Source organism: Chenopodium quinoa, unplaced genomic scaffold (genome assembly GCF_001683475.1).
Source record: "Chenopodium quinoa cultivar QQ74 unplaced genomic scaffold, ASM168347v1, whole genome shotgun sequence".
In the NCBI taxonomy this organism is placed as follows: domain Eukaryota; kingdom Viridiplantae; phylum Streptophyta; class Magnoliopsida; order Caryophyllales; family Amaranthaceae; genus Chenopodium; species Chenopodium quinoa.
Window position 1 is genome coordinate 1196177 of NW_018745323.1, and position 14973 is coordinate 1211149.

The 14973-nt window shown below is 33.3% G+C and overlaps 1 protein-coding gene across 2 annotated transcripts; it reads left to right on the forward strand.

The window, feature by feature from the left end:
• The first annotated feature begins 773 nt into the window (after positions 1-773).
• On the forward strand, positions 774-14603 carry LOC110712431 (probable thimet oligopeptidase). 2 transcript variants are annotated; one of them, XR_002509583.1, is made up of 22 exons: positions 774-1037; positions 1165-1286; positions 2115-2275; positions 4166-4256; positions 5830-6009; positions 7113-7193; positions 8594-8674; positions 8802-8894; positions 8998-9078; positions 9183-9345; positions 9478-9598; positions 9683-9755; positions 9855-9962; positions 10627-10724; positions 10803-10848; positions 11045-11141; positions 11959-12032; positions 12102-12206; positions 12431-12508; positions 13278-13434; positions 13728-13832; positions 14264-14603. XR_002509583.1 is itself a non-coding variant. In XM_021890895.1 (21 exons), exons 1-20 carry the CDS (start codon positions 863-865, stop codon positions 13386-13388), a joined length of 2139 nt encoding a protein of 712 aa, XP_021746587.1. In that variant the 5' UTR covers positions 774-862; the 3' UTR covers positions 13389-13434; positions 14264-14603. The 2 variants fall into 2 exon arrangements, 1 of the variants encoding a protein (XP_021746587.1); XM_021890895.1 differs by lacking the exon at positions 13728-13832.
• Positions 14604-14973: the final 370 nt, after the last annotated feature.

Genomic DNA, 14973 nt, shown 5'->3' on the forward strand with positions numbered 1-14973 from the left:
TTGCAAATTTGAACATTTAGTAAAAAAAAATCTGAACATCGAAAATTTTGAACATTTAGTAAAATAAACTTAACATCGCAAATTTTGAACATTTAGTAAAAAAATCTGAACAATCACAATGCATCACGCCTATACTTTTGAACATTTAGTGTAAAAATTCTGAATGATCGAAAGTTTTGAACATTATAAAAAAAAATCTGAACGTCGCAAATTTGGAACATTTAGTAAAATTTTTTTGAACAATTGTAATGCACCCATCTATACTTTTGAACATTCTGTTAAAAAATCTGAATAATCGCAAATTTTGAACATTTAGTAAAAAAAATCTGAACAATCGCAAATTTTAAACAAATAGTATATTAATTAATATAACACTATATAATAAACATAAATTTTTTGACTTATAATAATTCAATAGTTTTTTAATAGAAATTGAACATTTACTGCATCTAAAATGAGCATTTCTTTATAAAATATGAACATATAAAATTGCAAATTTGTGTTCAATTTTTGTGATGTGTTCTTTTTTTATACTAAATGTTCATTTTTTTTGTAAAGTGTTTAATTTTTTTTTAAAAAAATAAATGTTCAAAAGTGTACTCATGACGCATTTATTTTTAGGTGCATTATGGTGCATCTAATAACTATTGAAAAAATAATAAAAATACTACGAAGTAATAAAAAAATTTGGCGGGCTTAAAATTTAAGATGAGTAGCCCATAATCACAAATTTCGGCCCATTGAAACGTTAAACAAACCTCATTTCCCTCCTAAATTTTCTCTCTCTTCCAAACTTTTTTTATTTCCTCTTAAATTCAATTCGAAGAGAGAGAAACAAAGAGAAAGAGGACAGAGATTAACAATGGACGGAGAAGATGACCGCCATAGCCAGACCGAGAAAAGCTTGAGAAGATGCAACAATGGCGGTAAACAAAACAAGATTATCGTCTTAACTGGAACCGCTGCAGTTCTCGCTGTCGCTCTTAATTTCGCATTTCATGCCTTCAAATCCTTCAATCATCGTCGCAAAGCTAAAGGTTTCTGAATTTTCTCTTCTGATTTTTTTCATTTGTTGGATTTCTGATGAATTGTGATGTAGAATGTTGTGGAAGATTTCTTTCTCATTTTTGTTTGTTTTGTTTTCGATTGTTATGACTTGTATAGATCTTATTGGGTCGAATGTGAGAGTGAATTTGTCAGTAATTGAAATTCGGAAATTGGCTGATCGAATAATTGCGGAATCGAAAGCTGTTTATGATTCTCTTGCTTCTGTGCCGGTTGATAAGGTAATGTAGTATAATATTGAATTATTGATTAGGGTTTGTTCTTGTTTTTTACCGAGAAATCATTTGTAATATTACATTTGTTTGTTTTTGTCATGATTATGATTATTTTGTTGGTAATTGTGAATGTTGTGTCGTTTGACGGGAAAATTGTATGTTGAGGATTATGATTATGTCTTTTGTTCAAGTATAGCTTTGTATGTTGCAATCAAGGTAAAAATTGCTTTCTCCCGTAAAATATAAATTATTCACGAGTTTCTAAAATTTTCCCGACTTCCCAAGTTGCTCCTTAGAATGAGTAATGAGGCTAATATGGGAATGAAATATGTTACATTATAAAGGTTTTTTTTTTTTTTTTTTTTTTTTGTCATGTAATCATGTTCTAATTATAAGTGGCTTTGGAGCAATGTGACCATTCTTTGTAGGATGGGGTTGATGTTAACCTATTAATTCCTACTAAACGAGGAGGTTGGCAAATTATAAACTAGTAATCATGCATATATGCGGTCACACTAAGAATTTAAGGTTCGATCTAGAGTTATTTATCTAAATGAAAACAGCACCAATCGGTTGGTGACTGTGAATGGTGTGCCTATTGGGGTTACCTCTGGTTTTTTGGTAAATAAATGCTCATGACAGTGGTTATTGGCCTAGATGCAGTAGAAATCTTGATTTTTCGGAGTTTCACTGGGATATTGCAGAGAAAGGGTTTTCTTTTTTTTTTTTCTTTTTTTTCTTTTTTAAAGGTAGGGGAAATAGTAGAAAGTTTGCATATGATTGTAGTGATTCGATTGCTAAGTATATTTTGCTATCTGCTCTGCCCATTGTTAGGTTAGATATCAAGATATCATGGTGCTAGCAGAACTAGAGGCACGTCATTTTCCATCGGTCCAGTCTTGTGTTTTCCCAAGGCTAGTATCGACATCAGAGGATGTACGCAAAGCAAGTGCTGAAGCAGAGCAGAAAATAAATACACATAATGGATCTTGCAGGTGCTTTCCTCTGTTTCTCTTACATTGATTCACTACCTATTTTCCTTTGTTGCTAATAAAAGAAATTTTGAACTGCAATGGTGCTTGTGCATGTCCACATTTTATGCTCTTATAATGGCTGCAGTTCTTTGCTGGAAAAAAAAATATTTATGTTTATATTTTGATTTTTGTGGGTTAGGTTGCATACGTCCTTGGTGTTCCCGTGAGTTGCTAATTGACCTAAGAATACGTAGTTATGGACTAGACACATGGTTATTATTTTCAAGGCTATTTACACCTTGGGCTAGTGGCATTCTTGAAATAAATGTCAAGTAAAAAATTATAAAGAAAATTTGATGAGTCAGTGCTGCCTTATATTTGGTATGTAGAATTGGTATGGGAAGTAACTTGCTTTCGATTGTTGTTAGTTCAATGTTTAAATACTTGGGAGAGGGGGGGGGGGATTTGGTAACACAGTTCTGAATGCAGGCAATTTATTTGGATGTTCTTGAGAGCTTATGGGGAAAAAAAAAGATTACTACATCATGAGTTGGTCATGCATTGTTTGCACGATATACTCTTTGATGATTTTATGAAGGGCCGGTGTTGCCTCATGTCTAAACCATGCCAGAATTTTCCAGCGTGAACCCTGAAGTAGAGGATGTCTTCTTTCAATGAATAGTTTTTACACTGTTGATTTTCTTATCAATTCTCCCCTTCATGTCAAGTAGGTAGAGAATCTAGGGACAGATCGATAGAGTAAGTTTTATTAAGTCTGATTTGTGTTATTGCATGAGGACAGAATTGGCCAAGGTTTTGAAAGGACAAATTTGTAAGGTTTGGTTGATTACTTGATATGGGGCCATAGATAACTAGCTCTTGCATTCAGTTTTCTGGTGCAGTTATACCTATTTACATATACCCTCCTGTTAATCACATTCTGGAAAGTACAAATTGGTATGTAGTGAGCTTGTACTCCTGGTTTACTAATTTAACACAATTGACTAGAGAACCTGTTCCCATACCTCTTTCTAGTACTAGGAAAACTGTGCTCCAGGTACTCAGGTTTAGATTATGGAATTTAGCTTTAGAACTCTTATTAAGTTGATGAAGCATACAATTTTAATTGCCGAAGAAAGCAGACCACTTTTATGCCATGCTGAGTCTATTCAATTAAGTATAAGCTATGGCTAGAGAGATCACTTATAGGGAATTTTGGGAATTAGATGTATGTGAATTTCTGGACAGAAATTTTTTGCTTCATGTAGTATTGCTCTTCAGATTTTGTGTATAAGTACAGCTTATAATCTGTTTGATGTTAGGTCATAAATTAAGTGAATAAGTAGTTTGTGTGTTATTTTATATAGGTTATCAATCCTACACACATCTCTAACACTTGTTTGGTTTGAAGGAAATGGAGGGAAAGGAAGGGAATAGAAATGGAGGGATGGAATATCTTTTATTTGGATAACAAATGAGGAAGGAAGAGAATTGGAGGGGAGAGAAATGGAGGGTTTAAGTTGTAAGAATTTGATCTTGCCAACAATGGAGAGATTTGGAAGGAAAACTCTTTATTCTTCCCTCCCTTCCCTCCCCTTCTTTTGCTTCCTTTTTCTTTATCCAAACACACTATAAATGTTAACAAAAGGTCATATGCTTCAATGAAGTGAAACTCATACTTGGTAGTGGAGAATTGTAACTCTGGACATTACTTTATCCAAAGTGACCCGCATTTTCATTACCATTACCTCTGAATATGACTTTTGGTTTGGATTAGGTGAGCTAGTACACAACAAAAATATATTTTAGAATTTTAATTTATAGTCTATAATTCTATATACTCTTGCCTGTGTACTTCTTATTTTATTATTGGATTAGCAACTGACATTTTATCTCATGTGTATTCTACAGAAAGCGTGAGGATGTGTATAGTGTTGTAAAAGCTTTTGCTGCCAGAGGAGAATGGAATAATGCTGAAGCAAAATCATATGTTCAATCTCTGGTATGTATAAAAGTTTATTTAGCTTCTCTCGTGTTTTCCCCCCTCTCCTTTAATTGACTTTATTTTTGGACTATTATGGATAAGGCTATCCCGAGAAGCCCAAACCCTGCCTATCGGGATTGATCCTGGGTTGTTGTTATTCTTAAGGCAGGTAGTGTGGTAGGGGTTTATATTAATTTGACATGGATATATGGAAGCTTTTGTCAGGTTTTGCTAAATTGTACTGGGTTTATGCTCTTATATTTCAAGTAGGCACAATTATTTAGATACTGCATAACCACAGCGTACATGTGTATTGCTTTGGTGGCTTTTGAGTCCTGATTGCATATCAGTATGTGTGAGGGGAGTCTTAATTGGTGTGTGTTGTTCTTATAGGAGTGTGATTAGTGTTCAATAGTTAATATGGTTCGTATTATTCTCATGGTAGTGTGATTAGTGTTCAGTAGTTAATAGTTGGTTCATATTGTTCTCATGGTATTGTGGTTATTATTTAGTAGTTAGTAGCTGTATTCATGTGAATTGTGTTTCAAAGTATGCTTTTTGTAACTATGTGATCTTTGGTGATGTGGTTTGTTTTTTAACTTGCTTGTCAGTGTGTGACTTCTGATTCATTGCTTTTTTGACATTAGAATGATCAGAATTTTATGGATTTTTATTGTGCCTGCAGTTTCAATTTTACTATCTGAAGACTTGCTAGTTTTGCACGAGCCTTGCATGTTTTAGGCCATTATTCATCATTGTTGTACAGCAAATGATTTTCAGTTGTGTCAAGTAATTAAGATGTATTTCAGGATCTCCTTTACTTTTTATTTTTAATTTTGAATTGCATTTAGTCCCACTTTCTTGTGTAGTTTTTGATTTGAAGGAGGAAAACATTGAAGAGAGATTTTTAGGCCACTAATTGTTTATTATGTTATACGGAAGTCAAAGTTATCGTCAAGGAAAAAGTTTCTAGATAATTCAAGAAGGTAGAAAAGATTGATTATTAGTTTTAGGAAAACTTTTGTATACACCCGGTTTTCAGTAATTTACTGTACATCGAGTACACTTTTGTCAGATTTAGTGTCACTTTTGTCAAGTTTAGTGTCACTTTTGTCAAATTTATCAATGAAGCATAAATAACTTTTATATATGTCAGGGTAACTTTTGGGCGTTTTAGTGTAACTTTTGCACATTTTATTGTCACTTTATAACGGATGTTCAGTAATTTACTGAACATCCGTTTTATTTAAAAGTTTGTCTTAGTTTTAAGATGATTTAACAACCAACACTCTTTTGTAATATGTTTAGTTCACCAGACAGGAATTCCGCTGAACCCATTTTGTCTCCATCACGTTGCTTGATGTTAAAATGGTAATGACTAGTGTATATTGACCTTGAAGGAACTCATATATGCTTCTTCATACTTACTTTATTTCTTTTTTGTTCTTAAGTTCTTTTGTATACTTAACTATCTCAACTGGTGATCATTTGGGCAGTACCGCAGTAACATATTGTTGCATGTTTTAAATGGATCGCTATTTATTTCCTTCTGATTCCCTGTGAATATTGATGGTTGCTTTTCCAGTGACAGGTTAGAGATTTTGAGCAAAATGGATTGAACCTTACTTCATCAAAGAAAGAGGAAGTTCAGCGTTTGCAGGTTCAAATTGATGATTTAAGCATGCAATATGTTCAGAATATCAATGATGATTGTACTCTCCTTCTCTTCACTGAATCAGAGCTAGAAGGATTGCCCTCTGAACTCCTTCAGGTTGATGTACTAACCTATATCTTCCTTACAACAGATTCTGTGTCTGATTTGTTCTTGTTGGTGAATGATGAAAATGTTAGGTGTTTTTAGTAAACAATTATTATCGATTCTGCAATTTCTGGGAGTTATTGTTCCTAAAGTGATAATTCATAATTCAAGCATTCATCTCCAATATCATTAATTAGTGAGGAAGGAATGGCCTTACTGAAGAATTTTTGAGCTATATGCATGTCTCTGTCACTTGTATGTGAATTAAGTTGCTATTTTATCCAAATCCCTGCTTTAAGAAGTATTGGAGATCTCTTCTAATTTTTGAGTGTTTCTCTGTCTCCCTCCCTGCTAGGTCTTGATACTTTCTCCGCGTGTTTTTTACATGCAATGCTTTGACGTCAGCACTGTTCGCATATGCTATTTGACCATCTTTGATGATTTATACTTAGAATAAAAATATAGTCATGTGGGCTCTTTTTAGTGTCGTCTTGACATTTACTTTCAAAATATCAACTTTTTCTTTACAAAATTATAATTTTTCTTATTGACTATAGGAGATAAAAGTAATTGAAATAATGCATTGACAAGTGTGAAATGAAAGTGTTGCGAGTAAAAAATAAAAATAAATAAGAGGATGTATTTTTGTTTATTGTAATTTTAGTTCCATGTTATGTATGTTGTTATAGACTGATATTACTCACACTAATAACAGTAAAATAAAGAGAAAATATTGGTTCTTTTATTAAGCTAGATAATCTGATTTGTGTATTTATATAAAAAGAGAAGATAGCAGTCCACACAATCGTTAGGTTTAGCTTATCAAGCTCTATAGTGATTTGAGTTCACAACTCTCCATTTAGTGACTTGAGGTCACAACTCTCTTAAGGATTCACTCCAATTCTATTACATATGTTCTGCTAAGCTTGTATGTTGGGGGTAGTAAGGTTGTAACTAATGGATATTTACAGGCTTTTTCTGATAGTCTATCTTTAGTTTGCTGTAATTTTTAATGTTATGTAAATCATATCCTTACAGAATCAATGATGTTTCTAGAAAGTATGGTTTCTTGTTATTCTTTGTCCTTTACATCAACTTTGATTTGAAATGTACAGATCTTTGACAAAGCTGATGATGATAAATTCAAGGTTACCATGAAAAGTAATCATGTGCTGCCAATACTGGAGCTCTGTAAAGTATGCTTTTGTTCATTTTGATTGCCATGATTAGATTTGTTTTTATGTTAATGTCTTTTCATCTGTGCTTTTGTTCACATCTTTTTTTTTTTTTTTTTTTTTTTTTGAAACATTGCAATACATTTCTAACATCTTTACTTCCGTGGGATTGTCATTGAACGATGAAGGATCTAGGGTAGGTGAAAATTGAAGCTACTTAGCTCCAAATAGTATGTATTCATTTTAACCAAAGCTAGTAGGCAGTCTCGTATAAATTGTCTTCCTTTTAAACATCTTGAAACATACAAAATTAATTGAAAGCTTTTTTCTAGGCTTGTATTCAGTTACCTTGAAGATTAGTATGAAGAATTTGCTTTCAATTCGCTAAACAATGTTCTTATGCTTCACAGGGAAGTTTCACGTGTATGGCCTGCTGTAAATCAATTTGTTTTCACTTCCATTTCTCTGTTAGGGAGATTTGGTCCTGTAATGGTAGTATGCCAGTTTATATGTCTATAGTTTAGAAGTTGGCCTTAAGCTCTAAGGCTTCAAGGGATACAGTAGTAGTAGACCACTTACACACCCCTGGTTGGAATGGGTTTATATTTATAATCTAGATTAGGCGACTACACGATACTTAAGCCATGCCTCAATTTTTTTTTTTCCTCACAGATTCTTGTGTATGAATAAACAACCTTATTCATTATGCTATTATTATTTTCTTCATTTGATTCTAATTCTAATCAACTGAGTAAATACTATTATTTTATAAATGTTGTCTCTCAGATTTTTTTGCACTTTTTATTTTTTTTATGAAATTAATTTTTGTTTCTGATGAGAATTTACTGCAGTTCTTGATTATGGAATAAAGCTGTGCATCTCAAAACTTTTTGCTAAGTCTGGATTGTTTAAGCAAATATAAGACTAATAAGAATAGTAAAACGTGATTGCAATCTAACTTATAATATGAGTCTAGGACCATCATGCCTATGTAATTATTATTTTATTAAGATAGAATGGTAGTGGTAAAATCTTGTACAGGGTAAGATTTTATTAAGATAGGATGGAATGTAAAATCTTGTACAAGGTTAGATAGTTTTTTTTTTATTTATTTATTTATTTTTTATTTATAGAATAAATTTCATTTCAAATAAAAAACAAAGTCATAGTGATGTAGCTATGATGTTTTAACTTTTAAGGTAGCATCTGCTGTCTTTGCTCATCTCCACCTAAATTGAAACAGAGGTGGCATGCACTGCGGGAATGGACCTTTGATCCTTTTGCTAGTGATGTGGCGTAAGCCATTAGTTTTGGTTTAGATGGCTTATTCACCATCAGATGGTCTTGCTTTACATATATGCTGGTGTCAATGAGATATATTATATTGTACATGTGCTTATTTCTCTACCCACCTTGTGAAGATTGGAGCGACTCGGAGGAAGGTAGCTGTGGGATATGGGCAAAGATGTAAAGAAATCAATGTGCCTGTGTTAGAGAATTTGGTGAGTGAGGATGAAACCTGAGACAATTCTTTGTTTAAAATGACTTTCATTCTCTTGTTGATACATTACTGTAGGTCTGTAGCTATGTCTATACCGTTCTAACTGAAAAGTTTTACATATTTTGCAGGTTCAATTGCGCCATAAATTTGCAAGATTGCTTGGTTATGATAATTATGCAGAATATGCTGTTGGTTCTAGGATGGCAAAAACTTCCTCAAAGGTTTGTGAAATAATCCTTGGAGTTTTAAATCTTGTTTGGTAACCATGTGTGTAAATTATGTATTTATGCACTGTCTGAGTGAGCTATTTGCTCTTTCTTTCAGGTTTTCGAATTCTTGGAGGACTTGTCAACGAGTTTATCTGATTTGGCCACCAAAGAACTTGATATATTGAAAAAATTGAAAGTTAGTACTGATTGGAGTTTGAACTGTGCCTTGCACTCATTTCCTGTTGTCTTCTGTTTGATTTACCTTTTTCTTCTTTTCGTTTTTCCTTTTTTTAAACTCAGGAAAAGGAGGAAGGGGACAATCCTTTTGGAATCGAGGACATGCTCTATTATGTAAAAAAGTTTGAAGAAGAAAATTTTCATCTAGACTTTGGAGCACTTAAAGAGTATTTTCCTATTAGCTTAGTTCTGCAGGGGATTTTCAAAATACTCCAAGATGCTTTCGGTAATGATTATTATTAGTAGTATTTACTAGGAGAGATTCAAAAGAATTTAATTTAAGTGTTGCAGTTGTTCCAGTATGTATTTGTGTCTTATGTTGCTCTTAATGGTCCTATATATGATAATTTATGAGCAGGATTAAGATTTGAAGAAATTTTCGGTGCTGAGGTGTGGCATGAGGATATACGTGTTTTCTCTGTTTTTGATTTAAGCTCTTGTGAACTTATGGGCTATGCATACCTTGATCTCTACTCCAGGTTCAACAATTATCTCTTTTTCTGTTGACCTTAACCCAATTCTTTGTAGAAAACTGTCTAACAACGTTTTTTTTGTAAATATAGGGAAGGAAAATATAGTCAAACTTGTGTTTTGCCTCTTCAAAATGGTTCATTATCAGCAAATGCTGCTAGACAGGTGAAATTGTGAAATGCATTTAATTTTTATGATATATGCGTGATACTTAATTTCAACATTCATTACTGGATTTATAGTTTATCATTTTTATATATCCAGGTTCCAGTTGTGCTACTGATGTCTGAGTTGTCAAAGGAGGATGATAATTCTCCTACATTACTGCGATTTTCTGAAGTTGTTAGTCTTTTCCATGAATTTGGCCATGTGGTAAGTTCCATATGTTATTCATTCTCGACATTAATTTTTTTTCCTTGACTGCATGTGTAATGCCCTATTGGGTGCTTTTCTTCCAATAGATACACCTTTTTATGATTGGTTTGAATGATTTCTTTCTGCTACTTACAATATTTGAAAATGATCACATGTCTTGAACCTTGTTAATCTGGCATTCAATCGAAGTCTTGATTGTTCCTCTTTTCAATTTTATTTAAACTTTTAAAAATGGTGTTAACTATAACTCGCTTTTTTATACCCTAACTTGGAGAATTTGAATTTTGAATATCTTATTAATACTAAGCATAAGACATATTTTGTCTTCTTACTTGCTACCCCTTTAAAGCTGGTTACAACTGCAGATGACAAGATGTCTCACTTAAAACACATTAATTTTTTAAATCCAGCAGATTGACATGCTATAATAACTTTATAGCATAAGTCCGTAAGTGCCTGTACAACCACCCATGGCTGTAATATAATTGTTGAAAGCCCCAAAAAAAGAAAAATAAAAAATAAATTCTTGCTGCTACACTGTGACGCCATGCTGTGTCAACTCCTTGAATTTTTGGTTGATATAACGAAGTGAATTATGATGCTTTTATCTTAGCTAGAGTACTTGTCAGTAATTAACATTGGGGTAATAATGATCATTCAGGTCCATCATATATGCAACCGTTCACCACTTGCTCGATTCTCTGGCTTGCGTGTTGATAATGACTTTGTAGAAATGCCTGGTCATCTACTTGAGAACTGGTAATTATTTATTTATTTATTTTTATTGTTTGTGGGAAATAAATCCATGCTTACTTTCCTTGCTCTGATTTATTATAGGTGCTATGAGAGCAACATCTTGAAATTAATATCTGGTTATTATCAGGTAGTTTCTTTTTTTATTCATAGTCAAACTACCACTTCCTGTTCATCATAGAAAGGAATATCGTGCTCTTTGCGTACTGAGTTAAGTTTTAGATTGCCTGCAATTGTCCAGTCAATTGCTTTATCGCAGACAATTTGTTGTTGGACTAGTGTAGTATATTTTATACTCTTTGAACTAATTTTTATTTATTACACAGGATATCACAAGGCAAATTAAAGATGATATATCTATGTCTTTGCAAAGATGGAGGCATTCATTTGCTGCACTTAAATTGAGGCAGGAAATTCTTTACTGTAAGCAGTCTGCCTTATTCTATAGCTGTTGTATGATTTTGTTGTGTATGAAAATAACGTTTGAAACTTTTCTCAGGCAAGACCAACTGTATAGCTTTTGGATTTTAATGGGAGGGGGGCTTTAATATGGTGTACAATAATAGTCATGCGAAGTAGTATCAGATCTTGTGTAAACAATTTCTGGTTTAGGTCTTTTAAATGATGTGATGCTCACCAGTGGAATGGGTGTTGTAAATGTGTGGCTACTGCTTGATTGGCTGATCTGAAGTTTGTCACTGGTGTCTTGGTGTGGATAGTTTTATAGAGAATGTAATGTGCACACAGATAATTATGGTGATCAAGTGAATTATTTGAAGATTGTACATCTTTTATGTGAAGTTCTATGATTAAGCTGATTAACATGAGTTTGCGTTTTCCTTTGTTGTTGTTTGGCTATGATTGTTGTAACAGTTGATTTTCACTTTCTTGTATTTAATATCTGACTTGGAATCTCTTGTGCAATTTAGAATGACCCCAGCCTTGAAAGACCCTAGACAGAAACTGGAGCTCTTTTAAGCTATAGAGTTTGAGCTTGTATAAATGGGAATTGATTCACTGTCTGAATTATCAATTCCTAAACTATTGATATGTAAGAGCATTTTGAAATAATGGAACTATTAGCTATTGGCTTGCATATGGGGAGATGAGGTTATTTGTTGTTTCTAGTGTAGAATTTGGCAAGTTAAGAGTGGTTTCATGTATGTGTTTTATGAAGAATCTGTTCCTGCAGTCACATTCTGTATTTTGTTTTTCTTAGTAGCTGACATTGCTTTTTTAGGTCTATTTGATCAAATAATACATTCTACTGACAACGTCGACTTCCTTGAGTTATTCAAGTTTCTCCATCCCAAGGTAAAGAAAATGGCTCAGTGCATTATCTTTTAAAGTTGGGTTTTGTCTGAGCAATTTTTGTTTTGTCAGGTGATGCTGGGATTACCCATCTTGGAAGGCACAAACCCGGCTTCGTGTTTTCCACATTCAGCAATTGGTTATGAAGCTAGTTGTTACAGTCGTATTTGGAGCAAGGTGTCTAGTAATTTACTAATTTCCCTATAATCAAATTTAAGTAGTGGACTATATATTTGCAGTGTTTTAGCCACTAGCGCATCATCATCATGTCCTTTATTACATAATATATATGTTTCTTTTACTCTATTTTAAATCCGTCTAATTGTATTTGCCAAAAGAAAAATGTCTTCTTTTGGTGCCACAAAATAGGTGTCATCTGCTTAAGTTTTATTGTTTTTCAGGTTTTTGCTGCCGACATATTCACTTCCAAATTTCATGATGGTCTTAACCATCATACTGGCATGCAGTTTCGCAACAAGGTGAATAGTTAAATTATGACTTGTGATGTCTTGAACTTTACTGTGCCATTAGCCAATGGTACCCCTTAATGTCCTAGATTTCCATTACTTAAAAGGATTTAATAGGATGCAATGCTATGATTATACGAGTGATTGTTTTGTTCTTGTATTAATATTCCCTAGAACTTCCTGCCCTCTATTGGTCTCTGTCATTGCATATTTAAAAGGTCAAATAAAACATAGTTTTAAGTTTGACTTGCCTCTTATTTTGTATCTGAGGCATTCACTATTCTATTAGCCTGATCAGTGGATGGGATTATGGGAGTCATTGGAACTAATATATTAGGGGCCATTAATTTTCCCATGCTTTGGTAGAATGAAGTATCGCTTTCAGGTTATGCTGATGTGAAGGTGAATCCTGTCATCATGCGAACTTTAATTTAATTAGCCTCGCATGGAGGCACTTGCCTCTCTGCATCATTGGATGAGGTGCGGGTGGGTAGGTTTGATTGACTCAAGAAAGATATGAATGATCATTTTTTTTTGTTTTAAGAAAGATTAACTTATTGATTGAAGTAGAAGAAACTGTCAATTGTTAATTTGTTATTTTAGTGTAGCCAAGTGTTGTATGGTATAGAAATTATGCTATGAATTAATTCATTCTTATTTTTGCAAATATTCGCCTTAAGTGGTGTATACACCCTTCTGTGTTTCAGCATGCCTTTGGAACTTAATGCCCTAAAAATTCGGGTTGTTTTGAATGTGGTTTTCTTGCGTCAATATCTTGCAGGTACTGGCTCCAGGGGGAGCAAAGGATCCGCATGAATGTTTGACAAATTTCATTGGTAGAGAACCGTCAATTCAAGCATTTGTAGATAGCATATCTTATTCAAGTATCTGATGAAGCTGCAGATATTAGTGAGTTGCATTCACTTTTTAACTTCAGGGTAAGAGCTCTTCAGAACTTTTAAACCATTCTTAAAAACTTTAATGTTCTTTTCCCAAGATGTATCGCACCATTTTATAGTCTACAACACCTCCCAAGATGTATTGCGTCATTGATGGGACACTTATCTTAATTTCTTCTATGACTCGATGAATGATTGTCTGTTGTCATGTCACAACTTCATTCATTAGCATTTTACATTGTTAAGAATTCAGATGCTTGTCCAAGTCACAGTTATGAGTTTTGACTATGGACAGTATCTTCTTGTCACCATTATTGTGTATGTTGAAACAGAACCTGTTAGAGTTACGCGTTCTCCATGTCAAATGAAGTAGGAGAGGCTTATAATGGGCAATGGTGATTTATAAAGAGGATTTGCCAAAAGAATCAGATCTCAGGGTAAACTTGCATTTTTGAAGCTTGCATTTTTAAAATTTATTACTCAACTTACATTGTTCACTAATTGTATTAGTGTCCTAGCCTGAGATTTCTTTTTCGCACATCCTTCTCTACTGTGTTTCACTTGTCTTTCCCTTCTCATATGCTAAACTAAATTCCAATAGTTCTTCACCGTACTCTAACAGGTTGTATCTTCACTGTACACTAACTCTTTTACATAGTAGTTTTTTTAGTCTAGTCCCTTGGGGTACGGACAATCATTGATTACGAGAACCTTGCTTACATTTGCTTACTTCATGATCATTATTCTCTAGAAATCATCTCTGTTTATTATTGTTAAGGTTCGATTGCCTCCATACTTGTCGACCTTATTAAGTGCCGAAATCTATGATTGGTACTCGGAATTGACAGGTTCTTATTTTTTTCCGTAGTATAAAGATTCACGAGCCTGAGGGAACAAACAACTCAAATAACGCAGGGATTTGATGTATGAGGATCATCTTTTTCAGATTTAGACCGCCTCTTTTGCATTTGCCAAGGCTAATAGCTCGTTGCACTTCAATGCAAATTGGTTTTTTTTTTTATGATTCGACGACTTTCATTCTAGTTTAGAGAGGAAATTTTTGGTACAAGTCACAAATGTATTTTATTTTAATTATATAATTACACTTGTTATTTTATTCTTTGATCAGTATACGTTTGTATTAGTACGAGTAGATTCTTCCACTAAAATGCATCAATGTTTTATCAATTAATTTTTCATTCTAGTCAGGAATATGTGTTAATACAATTGGTCTGAAATTTTGAAACTTTTGTTGACAGGGTATTTATTTCCCCTTCCTGGATTTTCTGTGAAATTAAGGCCTTGTTTAGTTCATTTCAAATGATCGGCAACCATGATCCTCCCAAGCATGCTATTTTTTCAAGTGATATTTGCTCCTTTATACCTAATTTATGTACACCATTTGTACGTAACTCATTTCATCCAATTCATCTCAGTTTGACATTTTCTGAAACTCTCATGGTCTCACTTTTCCATTTTCCTAAGGGGCAGTTCTTTTGGTTTTTATTATACAGTACATGCCCAAATTAGGGCATGGTCTCATTGATTGAAATGAATATTTTATAAGAGAAGGAAATT